General features: G+C 39.9%; 1 protein-coding gene across 2 annotated transcripts; it reads right to left on the reverse strand.

The window, feature by feature from the left end:
• Window positions 1–1,594: 1,594 nt before the first annotated feature.
• Window positions 1,595–20,287, reverse strand: LOC100892102 (probable indole-3-acetic acid-amido synthetase GH3.9). 2 transcript variants are annotated; one of them, XM_030990514.1, is made up of 7 exons: window positions 19,408–20,287; window positions 8,852–9,880; window positions 8,186–8,324; window positions 7,057–7,218; window positions 5,445–5,587; window positions 2,837–2,934; window positions 1,595–1,867 (listed from the first exon to the last, which is right to left on the reverse strand). In XM_030990514.1, the coding sequence occupies exons 1-7, from the start codon at window positions 19,532–19,534 to the stop codon at window positions 1,649–1,651; spliced, it is 1,917 nt and encodes a 638-aa protein (XP_030846374.1). In that variant the 5' UTR covers window positions 19,535–20,287; the 3' UTR covers window positions 1,595–1,648. The 2 variants fall into 2 exon arrangements, with proteins under 2 accessions (XP_030846374.1, XP_003725566.2); XM_003725518.3 differs by having other exon boundaries at window positions 7,057–7,221; window positions 19,408–20,285.
• Between the last annotated feature and the right edge of the window lie 612 nt (window positions 20,288–20,899).

Raw genomic sequence — 20,899 nt, forward strand, 5'->3', positions numbered from 1 at the left:
TGTAAAGAAAGCTTATTATCAGTCATCCAATCGACACACGTAGACAGCTGTTCACTGAGCTTTACCTCAATATATTTAGGATCAGGATTTGAATAGAGTAGTACGCTGTCATCTGCGTACAATAATAGTTTGAAGTCTTTTATACAAATACACATATCATTTATATAACTTGAAAATAGAATTGGGCCTAAAATGCTTCCCTGAGGAACACCGCATGTTATAGGCATTAGTTTGGAACGAATATCATGAATGGCCACTACTTGGTGCCGATTAGATAAGTAGGATCTAAACCAATCTAAACTTGCCTTATCAAAACCCATTAGTTGTAACTTCTTCAATAAGACGCCATGATTAACTGTATCAAAGGCTTTTTGCAGATCAAGGAGCACCATACCAACAAAGCGCCCTTGAGAAGTTTCTCTCCTCAAATAATCAGTCAAATGAATTAGACATGTTTCAGTCGAATAATCATGTCGAAAACCAGACTGAAATTCATAAATTATATCATTTTCTTTGAAGTATCTTTCAATTTGAACACAGACCGATTTTTCTAGAATCTTTGATGCTACGCTTAAAACACAAATAGGTCTATAGTTGCTAACATCAGTTTTATCTTTCTTTTTATAAAGTGGAGTCACTTTTGCTATTTTCATATCCGCTGGAAAAGTACTCGTCAAGATAGATAGGTTCATTAAGTAACTTAGAGGCTTAAATAAAACCTTCGCACCATCTTTTAGAAATTTAGCTGGAATCAAGTCTAACCAAGTACTTTTTGATACATTCAACTTACGTAACTCTTTGAAAACAAATTGTTCACTGATTGGTAATAACTCGAAGCTGTTTTCACGTACACCTTTTCTTTCGTAAAAGTCACGAATACAATCATTGTCTGCGCTGAAAAAGTCTTTGGAAGGGGGGAGTTTGTCTACTAATTTGGCAGCCACATTTATGAAATGAGAATTGAATTCATCAGCGATGGCTATCTTATCATGACATAATTCCCCATCAATTTTAATGACAGATTCTTGTTCTTTTCGCTTCTTATTTTTCAATCCTAAGCTTTTTAGATTCTGCCAAAGTTTTTTTGAATCTTGTTTATTTTCTTCTATCTTGTTTTGTAAGTAATCGAGTTTAGCCTTTTTCACCTCTCTTTGGACCATATTTCTTAATACTCTGTATCTTTTATAGAGCTTCTCATCTTTTGCTCTTTTCCTCCATTTTTTGTATACTATATTTCTCTCTTGAATTAGGGAAAGAATATCTTTAGTCACCCAAGTTTCTGATCTTTGTTTTATTCTTATCCGTTTCAGTGGCGCTATCATATTCAAATTTGAGATAAAAACATGTCGAAATATTGACCATGCCTCATATCATCATCATTATTACCACCATCACTACCCTTGTCATCACTATCATCGTCATCATCATCACCATCACCTAGTATAATCTCAATCATCATCATTGTCATCATCATCGTCACCATCGTCTCTACTCTTAACCATCATCATTATCATCATTATAACATCATCATCATCATCATCATCATCATCTCTAATCACTGTTATCTTAATTATCATCATCATCATCAAAATCATTATGGTCTCATGGCATTTTATTTTTAGTTGAGATTAGCATTCACTTCAGAATGTTATATAGAGTTGTCAAGCATGAGTTTTAGGGTCGCGACTGTACGGAGTTTCCTCGGCACCTTGTACTGGTTTGCAGAAGTCGTGCTGTTATCAAGGATCAAATCATGCAGACGATCAAATGTGCCGGGTTTCACGATGTGCACAACAGGAGGGGCTATGCTTCCTTTCTCCCGGAACGAGTTGTATGTGAAGGAATGGTGACAAAGTTCTTCGTCAATCTGTCCAAGAACAAATATGGTTGTATAGTTCGTTATAAGCGCATATACGGAAAACTCTGTTAAAATTTAGAACGAAAGCAGATTATTGGTAAAAAGAACTCCTATAATATGTCTCTTAACTCAACAGCGGCCGTAAAACCGACCCTTCGGTAGGAACCCGGGGTGTGGCATGTCGGTTATGCGACCCACCCCAATAAACACATTCCCAGTAGACCGACAGCCCCTAATACAGTCGGCTCAAGAGACCTATACCATGCCGGTCTCATGAATCCTCAAAAATAGTTGTTGGTCCTCGATTCCAAAATGTCGGTCTCGTGGGCTGTCGGTATCCAGACCCCTTCGGCTGTTTTATGGGACGTTTTACTCGGCGAACGGTCTAGTGGAGACAATCCATAATTTAGTGGGTCATGTGGTAATACCAGATACCGATCGCTTACCTCCATTTTTACAATCTGTTGGATTTAATAATTCTTTCAAAAGACTTTACAAGAAACATCTTCTCTCTCTTTATAACGCATAATTTATTTTAAGACCACACCTATATTACTAATACTCCTTTTTACTTTTCCTTTTTATTTTTTTTCTTCTTTTTTTCTTCTTTTTCTTCAAGTATATGTTATTATTACTTCTGCGCCTAGTGCATTCAATTGTCAAGCCTTACTGGCTTTTACGGATGCACCATTTTCCATTTATATTTTGAATGCTGTTATGTGAATTTTATATGTAATTTTGATATTGTTACATGTTATGGAATTCCATATTTTATCTTTGTATATATTGTCATGATGATGGAAATAAATTTCAATTCAATTCAATACTGAGGGTAATATACCATTTGGTAAAGTCCGAATGCCAAACAAAATAGCACAGATATGCTTAACTTATTTCTTAGATTATAGATCACATAACAAAAATGGCATCCAAACACAATATACAGAGGGAATGGAGAGTCTTGTATTGCACTGTTACCTTGTCCAAGGAGATGTTGATTATGGAATCTTTCTCGGGTGGTGGACTCAGCTCCAGAAAGACGACATAGTACGGCCGATGGTCCGCATCGGTCTTCACTGTTCGAATAGCATAATTATTAACAAGGAAAAATGAAATAAGCAGAATATAAAGTGAGGCAATTTCGAGTCAATACTTAAATCAGGTGATATTATGTCGAAAGAGCCGATAGTCACTTCATATTCAAAGGTGCAACGAATGATCGTCTATAATGACCCCCTATGTTGCGTGCTTTCAAGAACACTTTTTCACAAAAGATAACATCAATTTGCGTATAAAAACAGGTGCACAAATATGCTCTAAACGTAAGCCTCTTTAAGCTTTAATACCGACTGCACATTTTCTCAAAAATTATCAAAGTTGCAATCACACGATTGCGAACATTGCGAAAATATGATCCCTTTTTCGCGAAATGTCTTGCTCTTTTAAAAAAACACGCCCCATTCTTCAAACCCCCGAACATTCCCTAAAATGAGCCCTTTTTTTTTTGTTTGACATTTCAAACTATCATGAGTACGTAAACTCAAGAGAGATCAGACATGTGTGCCTCCATCAAGAGATCCCTGGATGAGCCCCGGGATAAGCCACTTTAAGAATTGTGTAAGATGTTGAAATATTATATCAATTTTCACCTCAGGATATGTGGAAGGGGGGGGGGGGCTTGTAAAATATTTCTGTGCAGAGGCGGCCCTCCCGGGGGCAGGGGGGCACGGTGCCCCCACATTTTCAAGCACCCCAAAAGTGCCCCTTTTACATAGGAAAAGTGCCCCTTTAACTCTTTTTTAGAAGTGCCCCTTTTTACATAGAAATAGTGTCCCTTTTACTTTGACAAGTGCCCCTATCAATTTGTAAAAGTGGCCCTTTTATTTGGACACGTGCCCCTTTTTCTTCGAAAAGTTCTCATTTTCCTTTGCAATAAGTGTCCATTTCCATTCTCATGAGTGCCCTTTTTAATTTCTAGTAAGTGACCCTAGTTAGGTACAAGAAGTGCCTTTTTTCACTTTTGATAATTGCCCCCTTTATATCTGATAATTGTCCTTTTTAAATCTGAGAGGTACGTGCCTCTTTTACTTTGACAAATGCCTCTTTTCCCTTGTAAGAAGTGCCCTCTCCCTTTTTAATAACTACCCCTATTTTAAATCGGATAAGCGCACCTTATATTTTCACATGTGCCCTTTTTCCTTTCTAACAAGTGCCCCTTTTCCTAATGATAAGTGCCCCGTTAAAAAAGAACCCTTCTCCTTCTCATGAGTGCCCCTTCTCTGGTAAATGATCCTTTACAGGTACGAGAAGTTACTCCTGTTCACTTAAAATAAGTGCCCCCTTCACCTCCGATAAATGCACCTTTAAAATCTGATCGGTGCTCATTTTCTTTTATCTAATGTACATTTTCCTTTATTACAAGTGCCCCTTTTTCATTCACATAAGTACCTCTTTTCATATCTGGTCATTGCGCCTTTTCAGGTGCGATAAATGCCTCTTTTCACCTATGATAATTTCCATTTTAACAATATATAATAATATCTTATAAATGCCCCTATCAAAATCTGATGGGCCCCTTTTCCGTCGATAAATGCCCATTTCCTATTCTCATGACTGACTTTTTTCATTCCTGGTGATTGCCTCTTTTTGAGGGTGTAAGAAGTGCCCCATTTTCACCTCTGATAATTACTCTTTGTTCTTTGGCACATGCTCTTTTTCTTTCCTGATAAGTGTCTCTTATTCCTCTCATCATTAAACGCGCCCTAGCTAATTTCAGGCGAGTAAGAGCAATTTCCCCCAAAGCTCGCTCGCTACACTCGCACTTATTTGTAGACGATACACTTATGTTACTTATCAAAGGTCTTTTCAGTCTTCCGTTATGAGAATGAGCTTATAACACCATTAGGATTGGGTTTTCCTCTTTATAAGATATAATTTTTCGCACTGCGACCTCACACATCTTAAAAATTTCCTCACTCGCTTCGCTCACTCGCAAACAATTTTTTAGACAATCAAACCCAGCTGCATTGGATGATGCTTAAGCACTATCTTGTATGGTGTATAAAGTGAAACAAATATTGAAATCATCCCTGGTAAAAAAAAAAAATTCTTGGTGCCCCCCCCCCCACTTTGGAAGTCGCTCGGCCGCCCATGTTTCTGTGCCACTCCCCTCGTCCCCCCCCCCCCAGGGCGTTATGGAAAGGGTCTCTATTTAAAAATAAATTTAAGATAAAATTAAAGAAGGAGAACCCAAATTCGTTAATTCAGTCGCACAAGTTTAGTCTCATCTAGGAAAGGCTATTGGGAAATCGCAAATCTGAAGCAGAGCTTCATGACCATCAGCCCCCCCCCCCCCTTCCCCCCAGGCGGATTCAGGATCCCCTGGCAGGGTAAAGCAAAAAGACTTAAAAAGATAATTAGCTCATGATTCTTTTCTTCATCCCATCCTCCCCCATTCGATAGGGGGGCGCAGTGACGTCGTGCCCTCCCCTGGATCCCCCCCCCCACCAGCACCACCACCACGTACCACCCACACCCTACTAGGAAAATAGTCTAGACAAACCATGACCAGAGAAAGTCTTCTTACCGAGTTGATCGAGGAGAGTACTCTCAGCTACAGCATATTCCTCTAGAGACACATGGGGCCAGTGGGTCAGTGCCGCATCCATGGCGTTCTTCACCGTGTGTTGGTCAAGCTTCTCCGCATGTACATTGAGGATTTGACCAGACCTGTGGCATACGATAATATTATTATATTTGAGAGAGGTTTGCGGTAATACCACGTATACTTTCGACAAGATAAGATCTCGACGTTTCGATGGGATGTACCTATCGTCTTCAGGATGAAGGACAGTCAACCTGCTCTTGATTTTTTTTTTTTTAATTAAGTCAGCTTGAACAGGATAACCCACGAAAGCTCGAGCTTTTTTCCAGTGGGGTCCCCGACATGCATACATATACAAAATTAATAAGTTAAAATTATTATTAATATTATTAATAGACAGATAAGACAAAACTTATTAAAGAAAATAATGATGAAAATAATAATAATAACAACATTAAAATAATAATGATAGAAATGATATTAAGTACAAGAAAAATACGAAGATAAAGAAAATAAAGAAGAAGAAGAAGAAAAGGAAGAAGAAGAAAAAGAAAAGAAGAAGGAGAAGAAGGAGAAGAAGAAAAAGAGGAGGAGGAGGAAGAAGAGAGAAACAGTGATAAATATGTTGAATTTCTAAAAACAGACAAAAACATAGCGCTTACAGACTTCGGTGGTAAGCGCTTTATAAGTAACGTTTTTATTATTTATTATTATTATAAGTATATATACAAATTTAAAAAGTATGAACCTAGCAGAGAAAAGAAAAGTGTCCTGTATTCAGGCTATTTCAATAAACATGTCATTCGCTTCTCTCCTCTGACTCTCAAGTGATAGATATTCCTTTAATTTCCTTTTAAAATGACCAAAAGTTTTCTATTTCCTATATCATTAGGAAAGTGAGTGTGTCAGATTGCGATAAGGGAGATGGGGAAGAGAGAGAGAAAAAGAGAGAGAGGGGTAGAGAGAGAATGAGCTAGAGAGAGAGAGAGAGAGAGGAGAGAGAGAGATGCGTGGGGTCCTGTTCCTTCAGTTGGAATTTCATGCGTGTGGACGAATTAAAAGGGTGTTTTTTTTTCTCCAATTTTCTTTTGAAGCAGTTTAGACCGGGAGTAATCATGTCATTGGAGGTGTCGTGGTCGAGTGGATATGCCGTCGAACTATGGATCACAGGGTTCGCGGTTCGAGTCCCGCCGCGACACTGATAAAACATTAATTTACATTTGACACACTCGACCAAGGTAGGGTAAATGGGTACCTAGCAGGAATTAATACCTTGAAATGCTACAGCGCCGTAATGGCAGCCGTGCTAAAGCCAGGGTAATAATCTCCCTCTGTGCCTCAGAATAGTTTAGTAGATTGATGGCGCATAATGAATGCTGTAGTATTAGTTTTATTATTATTATTGGCAGGATTAAATGATGGAATAATGTTTAAATTCAAGCGAGCATGGCCATTGAAAAAGAACATTCAAATAACTGGTCACAAAAGTGACTCGTTTGCCAAGCGCAAAACAAGGGATGGTATATAGAATTCCAACTACAGAGGTAGTTGTACTCATCCAAAATGAAATATTTAAGGCGACAGTATGCAGTACCTGTACATGAATTCCACCACAGGCGTGTTGAAGTGGTACCGCCTGACTCTAATAACGTCACCGTATCTAAATCTATAGAAGCCAAACAACTGAGTGATGACGATCTCGTAGACCCCTCCAACTTGGAGCTCGTCGATGAAGAGTGTCTCCGGTTGATCTTCACTTCTGGAAGAGAATATTGACATAAGAGTGTAAATGAGTTTTCTAAAGATACTTCAGTCACACTGCCAAAACGATTCCAAACCGACCAACTCTTATTCATTCGGGGTAATATAATATTTGTTCGGTGTGTTCTCGTTCTGGTGCACATTTCGTTGGTGGAACTGAAATATCATTTAGAAACGCTAAATTAGGTTTGGCTAAGCATAATTTACTTATCATGAGTCACCATTATTACGTAACATATTTCAAAATCTTTAATGACATATGAATAAAGTGAAAAGAAGCAAAGGTCACATTGCGTTGGTATGTCAGGAGCGGAAAACAATCAACATGTTTTTGATTATGTTATAATCGTTGCTTACGAGACGTCATTTTGATTACGTAATAACCTGCGCTCTTATCAAACCTGTTTTTAGCAATTTCAGCATATACGACAGTGATTTAAAACAAGGCTTGCATACCTTTCATTTCGCATTCACCTTTAGTATGGTACATGGCTAATCAAAGACTACACCAGTCACTTAAGCAGGGCTCCCACTTAGCCGAGTTCGAGCATCGAGTCGTGGCGAGCTGGCGCGATCTTATGGCAAGCAGTTTTATCATTAAAACATGTTTCTTGATATCAATAATTCAATTCTTGATATCACGAAACCGAATTCCTGATATCACGAAATCGAATTCTCGATATCAAGAATTACCATTGCTTTACAACGTAAAATTATTTCTAGATATCAAGAATTGATTTCTTGATATCAATTAATAAGAAAACGGCTTGCCATAAGATCGCGCCAGCTCACCAGAACACGAGGTTCTAACTCGGCTAAGTGGGAGCCCTGCTTAAGACTGTCCTACATCAGGAAAAGAGCCGCCTCATATGCAATGGGCGTTAATGTTTTAGAAAATATGCGGGCAACGTCATTTTACAATAGGTGCTGCACACAACGCGTCATATTTAGTTAGAACTTACATCTTGTCTTCGGGAATAAATTCAAAGGCACATAACCCTGGCATCAGGACGAACTCATCTTTTTCCGGTGACGTGGGCCAGAGATTGATACCAAAGATACCCTCAGATGCACCAAGTACCGCACCAAAAAGTGGCAAACCTGATGAGAAATTGGAAGTTACAGTTTACAGTCAGTGGTATAACTACGAGGGGCGGGTCCCCTAAGTCCCCCCCCCCCCCCCCCCCAGCCACCCTCTATCCAATGACGGGGAAAGGGTGAAAAACTGAGAAAGGATGGGGACGAGAAAAAGAAAAGATGATAGGCATTCCTCTCACCCTCCTTTTATAAGTTCTACGAGAGCAAACTACATTCTTGTCAATAAGGCAAAGGTCTCATTACTTATAATCTTATCCATAAACTCCATATGCATATACTATGTAATGGCCGAAAGAAAGGTCTGACCTCTAAACTGCTAACCCATCGAGGGCAATATGCCTAAACGTTTTCATTTTTTCCTCTAATTTCAACGATTATTGTACAGTAACAAAATCAATTCTTTAACCCTATTTTGATTAATGTAACTAGATTAATCCGGGCCCAACATCATATGTGTACTATATGTGTAGATCCGTGGCTGTTCGTATTATTTACCCCCCCCCCCCCCCCCCCATAAAAAAAATCCGAACCTTTCACATATGATTTCAGTAGGGTATCTTTGAGTCCTAATGAATCCGGAGAGTGAACGTGTGTCATATGTGGCCAGACTCTCTTGATGATGCCTTCGAAACCATTCTCGAATTCTCTCTTCAGCTCTGCCGCTCTCTTTGGATCACCACCACCCATCTCCCTGACGAGGGTTTGATGAACCTCCGGTGGAACATTGGTCGTCGTCACCGTTCCCAACTCGATGTCGCGAACGAAGTCGGGCCAGCGCTGCTCGACCATTCGCATGGCCGACATCAAGTTGGAGGTGAAGCTAGTGTTCACGCACCGAAGGTACGGGTCGCGAAGCCCAAACAGGAGGTGGACGTATACGGAATCGACAGGATCGCTAATGCTGAAACCATCGGCAGGTGTTGCATACATGACTAGAAACTGTCTAAAAGATTTGGTTATTACTGAGGCAGGAGCCATCAGGATACCACCTTCGGAATACCTCAGCTTTGGTGCCGTATACAAGTTAATCTCTCGTTGGAGACGTCCATCTGCACCAAAAGCGTTCACACGTACATCAAAGAATATGCCAAATAGCCACCTGTTAAGATGCTTTTGATAGGCTCCACCGTACGGAATCATCTTGGATTTCCCGGTAGTTCCTGACGTCAGCGCAAATCGCTCAACAGAATCTCCAAGCAAAACACCCTGTTCACATTTCGCCAACCGATCTACATATGGCCTATACCTTTCATAGTCCGTCAATGGGTGCATCTTTTTAAGATCCGACAAAGACGTTACAGAACCAAGTCTAAAATCCTTGATGTATTCGGTTGCAGCATTTGCCTTGAGGATAAGTTTTAGATACTCCTCTTGGAATTTCCTGGGTTTTTTCCAGGATTCTCTGCACTTCCTCACCATCGAATAGCGGGTGTAGAGAACTAGTGAGATGATGATGATGTGGAGATAGGATGAGATGAGTCCGTGCCCGTAGGATATCCGCATGGTAGTCATCCAGAGTGATAGAACGGCCACCGACATGCTCAGTACTCCAAACAAACCTACGAAAGAGGAAAGAAAAGATATTGGATAAATACGATCGCAAAGACTTTCGAAAAACAAACTCTAGCGCAGTGTAGTATTTCCCGTGGCACTCACTTTCGGAGTAAGTATTACGTCCATACAATGTTTGCACATTTAAATTTTGAAGGACAAGGCTTTAGGAATTGTCTTAGGTTAAAGGTATTACAAAGTTTTGGGAAATTTTGAAAATTGGGTGGAGAGTGGTTCTTTACAATCTTGATATATTTGGATGCCCCTGTGCATGTATTATAAGCACTAGAAAATTTAGCCCCTAAAACACTTCTGCTTTCGAGAAAAATTGAATATAAAAATTTACCGGTGCTCCCGGTAAATGTTGATAAATTTCAAATAGCGCTTATGGCCGTACAATGATAGCTGCGACCCTGAAAATCTCAGAATATGTAGTTGTGATATATAATTACCAAACGGGAATAGCTAATCGGTCGATTTTAGTCAAGAAACATTTTTTTTATAGCTTGATTAATATCTTGACCTTGAGAGGGAGCTATACAACTTAAAGAGTTTATTATTTACAATTTCATAACTTTAGAATCGATTTTAACCGCGACAAGTATCACTAAATATTGTAGGATCGCATATGCTTCCAATATGTTCATTTGAACCAAATTCATGACCCCATACCAAAACTTTGTATTACCTTTAATTTTTTTAAAGTCTTTGTGATCGTGTTTATAATCGGAAATAATATCTTTCATTAAAGACACTCCTGACACATTTTCAAATGGGGCTTTTTCTGGTCTTTCGTAGAAACTTATATGTTACGTTTTCAAATCAACAAGCAAGAACGTCAATGTGAAATAATGTTAAGATTAATGTATAGTATGGAGTTTCAACATAAAGCACTTTGAAAGTGGAATATTCTGGATTCAGTAAAGGCTAGAATGACAAGGTTATTATAATCACGCATATTGAAAGTACTGTTGAACTTAATACTGTATGCCAATACGTTTTGTTCAAAAGTGATAGAAGCAAATAAATCGGTCATGACAGTGGTAATTCATCTTAAAATGCTCTTATAGTGAAGTTGAAATTCATAAATAAAGATTATAGAGTAGCGGAATAGAGGTTTCGTGGACGAGTGGATATGTCACTGGACTGTGGATCACAAGGTTCAAGTCCCACCGCGGCCATTTGCCACTCCCCATCCAGGTGTTAAATGGGTACCGGTAGGATGCGAAAGCTAATGTGCTTAGATTAGCAAGTGTGCGCTTGTAAAAATGTGTGCGGGTAAGCCTGAATCCGATGACCGGGGTAATAATATATATATATATATATATATATATATATATATATATATACAGGCGCGTACGCAGGGGGGGGGGGGGGGGGTGTTTTGGGGGGTTAACCCCCCCCCCCCCCCCCTTTGGTATTTTTATGTGTGTAAACCCCCCTAAAAAATCCCTAAACCCCCCCCCCTTTGTTTTTTTGTTTTTTGTTTTTTTTAATTATTAAAAAAAAAAAAAAAATCACCCCCTGACCTAAGAAAGGTGACCTTACCCCGCCCCCCCCCCAACGGAGCAAAATGTCAATTTTTCAAATTTTGAGACAAAAAAAAAAAAAGTGTCCTCTTACCCCCCCCCCCCCCCCCCCCCCCCCCCCCCCCCCCCGCTTATTCAGCGGTCGGTTGAGTCGTTGCGATTTTTTTGAGACCAAAAAAAAAAAAAAGTGTCCGCTTACCGGTTACAGTTTAGGAAGGCTTTTTGAAGTAAAAGGCTTTTCAAGAGCAGTAAAACAAGAATCTCAGTAATCTCTCTCTATTTTTTTTTTTTTTTTTTCCCCATTCAATTATGATGCATTTTCTTTTTTCCTTGACAGTGCTTATTCGTTTTTTGATTTAGTTTTTGTTTTAGGCAAAAAACCATCTCTCACTCTCTCTCTCTCTCTCTCATCACTCTCTCACACTTTCTCTCTCTCTCTCTCTCTCTCTCTCTCATCTCTCTCTCTCTCTCTCTCTCTCTCTTTTATCTCTCTCTCTCTCTCTCTCTTTCCCTCTCTCCTCTAATGGATCCTCTATAGTGAACGATTACTCAATTTCCCAAGGAAACAAGCCTCCGGTGTAATAATTTAAACACTCGGAAACGGGCTTTGTGAAAGTTGCAAGGTGATTATTCTCATTTTCAGGATTTTTAAGAACCCAGTCAATACCGTCAAAGTGGCCTGAATTTAAGAGTGTTTCGCCTAAGATCCTGTACCTCAGTCACACCAACAGATCGACACCCAAACAAAAAATTACAAGGCTTCTAGTATGTCAAATTCAGTCACTTTTGGTGGTGTGAATAAGATTAAGCCCCATCGCCCAATGGGACAACCAAACTGATTCTTGGCTATTCGGTGTAATGAGATATTTTGTTGAGTCTATTGTTGGTCTGATGGCAGTCTCGTTAGTGTGACTGGAGTATTAGTTCGTATGTGACCTTTCTCAGTTCCTTTCCTAAATATTATCGATGCCCTAGCTTTGCAAGTATTGTTGCTCTGTTGACTTTCATCTGGTGTAACGGTCGGTTGTTGGTGGTGTGGAAAAGATTAAGCCACCTCGCCCAACCGGACAACCAAACTGATTCTTGGCCTTTCGGTGTAATGAGATATTTTGTTGAGTATATTGCTGGTCTGATGGCAGCCTCGTTGGTGTGACTGGAGTATCACTGGCGTACTGATGGGGGGGGGGGCTTGGGGGCAGTTGACCACCAAAATAAAATTCAAACATGGTTTATTTCTAATTCGATACCAGTGATTTACAAATGTTGCTGAAATGACATGATTTTCCAGGTTTTTCTCTCATTTTTGCCCATTATGCCAGTGGCGGCACTTCCGGTGGGGGGGGGGGGGCACTGTGCTCCTCATTTTTCAGGTACCCCCCCCCAAAAAGCACATTTTTCCATAGGTAAAAGGCCCCTTTTCTTTTCTAATAACTGTCCTCCTCATCCCTGGTGAGTACGTCTTTTCAGGTGCGGGAAATTTCCCCTTTTCACTTTTGATATTTATGACTTTTCATCCTTTGACTCGTACCCTTTTTCCTTATTAATAAGTGCATTTTTCCTTTTTAATAAGAACCCCTTCACTTTCTCATAAATGCCACTTTTCACCTCTGAAAAGTGCCCCTTTTATTATTAATTAATATTAAGACCGTCACACCCAACTGCAAAGTATGTTGCTTAATTAAGCAGTATCTTGTAACACGTAAAGAAAGAAACAAATATTGATATCATCCCTATAATCATGACGATGTAGAATATATTATACATCGTACCAATGTCTAAAAATGGTGTAGGTTTTGTTGATGTTCCCTTCGTAGGTGCCCCTTTTTCTCCAGAAAGTGCTCTTTTTTGTTGATGCCCCCCATTCCTATTTTGGAAGACGCCCTGCCGCCCCTGCATTATGCTACTTGGTGGTGATAAGGATTTTGTTCTGACCCCCAAACGTTTTTGCTCATTATGCCACTGTGGAGTAGGAGTTCGTATTTGACCTTTCTCATTTCCTTTCCTAAATATTATCGATGCCCTAGCATTGCAAGTATTGTTGTTCTGTTGACTTTAATCTGGTGTGGCGGTCGGTTTTGGTGGTGTGAAAAAGATTAGGCCATCCCGCCCAACCTGATTCTTGGCATTCGGTGTAATGAGATATTTTGTTGAGTCTATTGTCGGTCTGATGGCAGTCTCGTTGGTGCAACTGGAGTATGAGTTCGTATTTGACCTTTCTTAGTTCCCTTTCCTAAATATTATCGATGACCTAGCATTGCAAGTATTGTTGTTCTGATGACTTTCATCTGGTGTGACAACATTCCAGCCTTAGGGACACTTCTTTGTATTAAACGAGCCAATTCCGGCTCTCCTTCAGAGAAGTGGAAATTTAAAGCTATGGCTCTAAGCGGGCCGATGTAAATAAAGGCATGATAGGGGGCGCGCAGGCTGGAATAGTTAGATTTTGTTTTGTATAGCCAACTGAAGGGTATATTTTCCCCTATACTTGTCCCATATTCGTCACACAATATCTACAAACATCTGGAGATTTTAGAGTTGGTTGGTTTTAATCTATCTGCTAAGAAAGCATGCACATGCTTGTAGAAAGCAACCAGGGGACTGACGGCTTTAAGTCCTCTCTGATGGACTACGTATTGAGGGTTCATGCCTTACCAAAAGTATAGCGCATCGACCTATTTTCGAACCCGGGACCTGTCAGTTACGAGACCACCGTTCTCCCATTATAAGCGGCCACCGCGCATCCTGCAATGTTTATGTCCCATACTTTACGTTGCATCAAGTACTTCCTTGCACCTGGCTCCACTTATAATCGTACGACGTTCATCAAAGCCCTTGCTACTGCTTGGATCAGACCGACATCAAAGGAAAATTATACTCTGATTGTTGATCCCAAATCAGTATTCCACGCTACTTGGAAACATAAATACACACTTTGCACTAATTCCTCTGCATTTTTAGTGTAAACAGAGTAATATAATTGGAAAATCCTGATGTTTTTTGTTTTGTTGAGGGGGGGGGGGTAATAAAACAATAATTTCCTGGAAATTCATGGGGAAACACGTTAAAGAAAAAAGAAGAAGAGTTTTGAACAATTTACTAGAGAATGCATGTCTGACAATGTTTTACAATAGGGACTTTTAGATTTGCACGACAAGAACGTGGACTGCTCGTGTGACATCCTTTTTAAGGCAATGTGACGTCACTGCCAGTGCCTTAAATGGACGTCACATTGCCTTAAAAGGATGTCACACGTCGCAGTTCTCGTCGTGCAAATCTAAAAGTCCCTATCGTAAGAATCTGGTACGTCATGGTTGATTTTATAGGTGTACAATGTTCACATCCACCAATAAACATGATACAACTGGAGAGATGTCGTGGTCCAGTGGATACGCCACCGGACTGTGGATAACATAATTGTATTTGTCATATATTATATATTTGAAAGGTGTTGTAACGATTCAAGCCCTATTTGCTTATGTTTCATCACCTTTGTGTGTTCATTCTTCAAACTGTATATTAGTTGCAACTTGTCTTTGATAAAACAATGTTATATTCTTTTTCACGTGAAGTTAAGTCAAATGGATTGTAAAATTGAAAATTGAAAAATTTATTTGTCATATATTATATATTTGAAAGGTGTTGTAACGATTTAAGCTCTATTTGCATGTTTCAAATTGAAAATTGAAAATTTTATTTGTCATATATTATATATTTGAAAGGTGTTCTAACGATTCAAGCTCTATTTGCTTATGTTTCATCACCTTTGTGTGTTCATTCTTCAAACTGTATATTAGTTGCAACTTTTTTTTGATAAAACAATGTTATATTCTTTTTCACGTGAAGTTAAGTCAAATGGATTGTAAAATTGAAAATGATTTGTTATATTATATTAACTTTTCAGGTGATGTTAACTACAATGAATTGTGAAATTGTGAACATGCGTGCATGCATATATAAATAAATAAATAAACACGCTTCGCGGTTCGAGTCCTGCCGTTTGCAAGAAATTAATCTACATTTGCCACTCTCCGCCCAGGTGTTAAATGTGAACCCGGTAGGATTCGAACATTAATGTGATTGGATTTAGTGGCATGCGTGCGCTTGTAAAATGGCGTCTAGCCGGAAGACTCCTCATGGAGCGGAGCGTGTGCACTATCGTGTGTGGTTTAGCAATTGAATCCAATGACCGGGGTATTAATAATTACAATGTAAAGTGCTTCGAATCGTAGTCTAAAACGCTACACAAATGTGACTATCGTTATACAATAAATTGCTTAGGTAATCTTCCAAACTATCTTTCCCCAAACGTTACTGCCCTTTTCAAGAATTTGAGTTTACTTGATGATTGAATTAATTTGATAACTATACTGAACATGACTTAATTGACTTTGATTAGATCAAATGTCAAGTAAAATGATTTACATTTTTAAGACAACCCGAGTTCATAATGCTATGACAATGCTCCGTTTTACTTGACAATGTTTTGCAGCCGAAGGCTAAATTGCGCATCTTCACAACAATATCTCAATATAATTTTACTTCACCATACATTGCATTTTGAAAAGCTAATTTAAAGGAGAAAATACTTTGGAAATGTCCATCAACATCTCTAGTATTGGGTAAGCCCAAGCTATTTCATTCATTAATGTGTCGTCCTTTCAATTCGTTCAATTCAATTCAATAATTGTTTTATTTGACAATGATGTGCAGCTCAAGGCTGAAAGGTGTATATTCACCACAATAGAATATCATTTCACATCACATAATACAATTAAAAAATGCACTTTGGACAGCCAGTGAGAAAATGCCTTGGATTTATAGCCCCCATGCATAACGATTGCTTTTATAAAATGATACCATCCGCCATATAAAAACCTTTCATATGCATCAGTAAACTGGAATTTAGAATATTTCTAGGATTACAAGATACTCATCCAGGCGCGTACGAAGGGGGGGGGGGGGGGGGGGGGGGGTGGGGAGGGGTCGAACACCCCCCCCCCCCTCATCAAACTTTGTTTGTGTGTGTTTTGGAGGGAACCCCCCCCCCCTCAATAATAATAATTTTTTAAAAAATAAAAAATTGTGGTAATGGGTGACCAAAAAAGACGACCTTACCCTCCCCCCCCCCCCCCACCCCCGACGAAACGAAATATCGATCGGCCAAATAAAAAAAAGACCTTTTTCACTCCCCCTGGCTGGCTGAGTCGGCGTGATTTTCACATTTTAACCCCCCCCCCCCCCCCCCCCTTTAGAAAAAAATCCTGCGTACGCGCCTGTACTCATCTTCCCTTTGATAACATTTTGAAAGAAAATCATTGCTACATTTTAATGGATATTAATAGTTTGGTGTGATGCAATGATACATGTACCTAGTTCGTATACTACGGAAGCGAGACCAAAGTACAGTACAACCCTGCAAAATGTATTATAAAAACATCAAAGTGAAATGTCTTGTACAAGGACTTCCTTTATAGTTTCATTTAAGCCCCAGTCCCATATAAAGCAGGACCAGCACGGACGAGCACGGACCACTCCGGACCATCCCGGACCATGGTCTGGGGTGATCCGGGATGGTCCGGGATGTTTTGTTCAAAAAAGTGTGATGCTTTTAAGCTACAGTCCCATATACGTCCCGGACCGTCCCGGACCATCCCGGACCCCATCCGGGGTGATCCGGGATTCGGTCCGTGTTGACACCGTGTTGGCACCGGGGTGGTCCTGGATGGTCCTGGATGGTCCTGGATGGTCCTGGGCGGTCAATAACTCACTCCCGGACTGCCACGGATCAACACGGACCGCCCCGGCGCCACTACGGATGACCCCGGACCCAGCACGGTGGCTACACGGATCACCCCGGATCAAACTATTGTCCCGGACCGTCCCGGACCACCCCGGCAGTTTTTGACCGTCAAAAACATCCGGGGTCGACTCCCGGACCGCCCAGGACCATCCAGGACCATCCAGGACCATCCAGGACCATCCAGGACCACCCCGGTGCCAACACGGTGTCAACACGGACCGAATCCCGGATCACCCCGGATGGGGTCCGGGATGGTCCGGGACAGTGGCGGATCCAGGGGGGGGGCCCGGGGGGCCCGGGCCCCCCCCCCCCCCCTTGAGAAAAAAATCATGTAAAATCACGTGATTTTTACCTTTTTTGGGGGTTGGGCCCCCCCCCCCCTGGCGCTCAAGGGGGGGGGGGTGCAAATTGAAATTTTTTTGAGGATAAAAAAAAAACAAATGTGCTCACTACCCCCCCCCCCCCCCCCCCCACTGAGCGAATTTTTGGCCGGCGCGTTTTTTTAAATTTTCGGGAGCAAAAAAAAAAATTGTGTTCTGTACCCCCCCCCCCCCCCCCCCCCCCCCCACTGAGCGACTTTTCGGCCGGCGCGATTTTCAAATTTTCGGGAGCAAAAAACAAAAAAAGTTGGGCCCCCTCCCCTAAGAAATCCTGGATCCGCGCCTGGTCCGGGACGGTCCGGGACGTATATGGGACTGTAGCTTTAGTATCGTACAAGGCTTGTTAATTTCTTATACAGTAAATCCCGATAAGTAATCGTGTATGTAGGCTTCCCTTGTCAAATCAAAATAGTCTTAAACTAGTCGGGAAATAGTTGGGGAAACAGCACAGAAAATGTGTGTTTGTATAATTTTCATCTCTGAATATATTGTTCATCTATTTATTTTTCAAAATCCTTAGTCTGAAATATTTTTTTTGTCTACTTTCCATTTGTTTCCATTAAAAAATAGAAGTAAAATACTTTACTTTTCTTGGAAATGCCATAAAACTATAGAAGAAAGACAAGATATATATTTGCATTTGCATGTAAAAAATGACCAGGGTTGTTAAATGGAGTAGTCTTCTAAAGAGAAAAGAGTTGGAATTGAAATCTTGTAACTATAATATAAGTCAGTTCACGGAGATGAGATATGTGCACACAAGCAGACAAATAATCATAATGATAATGAATATTTATAATGCGCCATGTCTGTTAGAATTGACACTCCTGGCGCAGCTGTGTGAAAATTGTATAATTATGGACATACGACTATCAAGTAATTCAAGAAAGCGAGAAAAATACACATAAGCTTAAGTTTATCATATCGTAACAAAGATCATTTGTCCCAAATAATGTCATTTTCGTAAGGTAACCAAATTTATTGCATACAATGTTGTTAAAAGCTTAAGTTTATCATATCGTAACAAAGATCATTTGTCCCAAATAATGTCATTTTCGTAAGGTAACCAAATTTATTGCATACAATGTTGTTAAAAGCTTCGTTACGAAATTATTCGCCTGTTACAAATAATGATATTGTATATCAATAGTCAGAATGCGAACTGAATATCCCGTTATATAGTTAGGACAAGCATAATGGCTTGCCCTACCAGATTATGACTATTGGAAATTCCAATTTGGAATACCAAACAAAAATCGCAACAGGTAAATTAAATAATCAATAACGAGACACTTCAAAAAGACGTATGCATTGAATTTTGATCATATTATTAAACATGGCTTTTTATATTCAAATCGATCTTGCAACTACATCAGCCAGTTCGCGGACATGAGCAGACAAAGATTATTTGTGCCAAACGTAAGAAAACTGTAAAACTTTAAAGGTAATAGATAAGGGCTCATGATTGTTATGTAATCATTATTTGTTATACAATAGGTGATGCATCCAATGGTGTCAAGACTGTGGAGGTCTTTTTTACAAAAGGGAGCGGGAAGAGAAATATTTACGAATATAAATAAGTACCTCAATCAATAGACCATGGCGTGATTTTAGTATATTGGATACATCGTGTTGTTAGGTAAGACAAGCCATAATGTTTGTCCTACCTAGCAACAATTAATGTATGCTATTCGCATTCTGAATATTGCATGAAGTATAATTATTCGTAACAGATGAATGTGTGTAACGAGGCACTTAACAAAGATTTGGGCATAAATTTGATTACATTAAGAAAATCTATTTAAATCTATAGAAAGTCTATTTACCCGTCAAAATGCGTTTCCATAGATGTCTCTGATCGTCAGATGCAAACTGCAGTAGGTACCAGCCTACAGATATCGTGATCACTGCCACTGTTAAGAGCTTCAATCTGAGGAAAGAAGTTCCTTTCATGGTAGTTGTGTTGTTGTTGCGATGGTGGTGGTGGTGGTGGTGGTAACACTAGTTGGAATGTCCGACAGGCAACCGGGTCCAACTTATCACAGATTACGAAAACCGCACACGCCGCACCTTATACGATGAGTACTGGGCACGCATGGGGTTCGAACCGGGAGTTCGAACGAGAGAAATAGGCCAAAGTCAAAAACACTGTTCCTTGTATGAGTGAAGACCAAGTACATGTACAATAGCTGGTGTCAGTTTTGTGCACCGTATGAGGGTCAGGGGACCGACGCACTGCTCGCATGTTGCTGCACTCAACCGTGCCCCCGAATCAAGCACAAATCCATGGAATTGCCATTCATAGGAGTTAAACGAATCAATATTTCTTTATGAACACAATTCGAGTGATCCCTGACGTGTTCGCTTGGCATACTAGGGGGATGAAAATAGAGTGAAAAGTCACGAGAGACCTTTTTTTGTGTTAAATGTTTTTATTTTCTTTTGTTACTTCGATTTTCGAAATATAACATTCGCACAATAATCAAAGTATAATCAAAATATGACATTAATACGTTTACCGGTATGTACATAACATTTTACCGGCACAATCATGAACATAGTTTTAACGGAAGTTTTATTCTTTCATTCTTAGAAGTATCATATGGTTTTATAGCACTCTAAAATCCGTTGATATCGAATAATGCATCTATGTTTCTAAAAACCAACTTAAAAATCTGAGATCATCTATATTGTGTCATCTTTGAAACCATCTAAATCTAGTGGTTCCAGGCCCGTACGCAGTGGGGGGGGGGGGTTGGGGTTGAACCCCCCCCCCCCTCAATTTTGTTAATGTGTGTGATTTTTTATGAAACCCCCCCTAAAAAAAAAATAATTAAAAAAAAAAAAAAAAAATTGTGCAAAAGGGTGACCCCAAAAAAGTGACCTTACCCCCCCCCCCCCCGTTTATTCAGCGACCGGCTGAGTCGTTGCGAAATTTTTGGGACCCCAAACCTCCCCCCCCCCCCCCCCACAATAAAAAAACAACCCCAAAATGTTTTGCTTTTTTTGTTGTTGTTGTTGTTGGCATTTTCGTGTTGGTTATAATTATTACGCACAACCAGCCAGCCCATGTATTCTTATTTTTAATTCAATAATTGATTAACGGTCACCGTATTTTTTTGAAAGTAGAGCTGAATTGGTATGATCGGATTGGCTAAATTTCACACATTTTGGGGTCTAAAAATAGCCTTCATAGCAATTTTAGGTTCTAAAAGGGCACTAGAAATGTCTTACATAAGAATAAGACCAATAACCATGCACTTTGAAGGCATTTGCGGTCTGAAAACAGAACTCACCTATCCATTTAAATGAGTTTCT

The sequence above is a fragment of the Strongylocentrotus purpuratus genome, unplaced genomic scaffold, assembly GCF_000002235.5.
Source record: "Strongylocentrotus purpuratus isolate Spur 01 unplaced genomic scaffold, Spur_5.0 spur5_scaffold_19, whole genome shotgun sequence".
NCBI classification, from domain to species: Eukaryota; Metazoa; Echinodermata; class Echinoidea; order Camarodonta; family Strongylocentrotidae; genus Strongylocentrotus; species Strongylocentrotus purpuratus.

Coding starts and splice junctions, on each gene's coding strand:
- LOC100892102 (XM_003725518.3), bottom strand. CDS start 19,534: ATGAAAGGAACTTCTTTCCTCAGATTGAAGCTCTTAACAGTGGCAGTG. Junction 5,588..7,056: donor GTGGTGGAATTCATGTACAG/GTACTGCATACT, acceptor CGTATGCCACAG/GTCTGGTCAAATCCTCAATG. Junction 2,935..5,444: donor TACTCTCCTCGATCAACTCG/GTAAGAAGACTT, acceptor CTATTCGAACAG/TGAAGACCGATGCGGACCAT.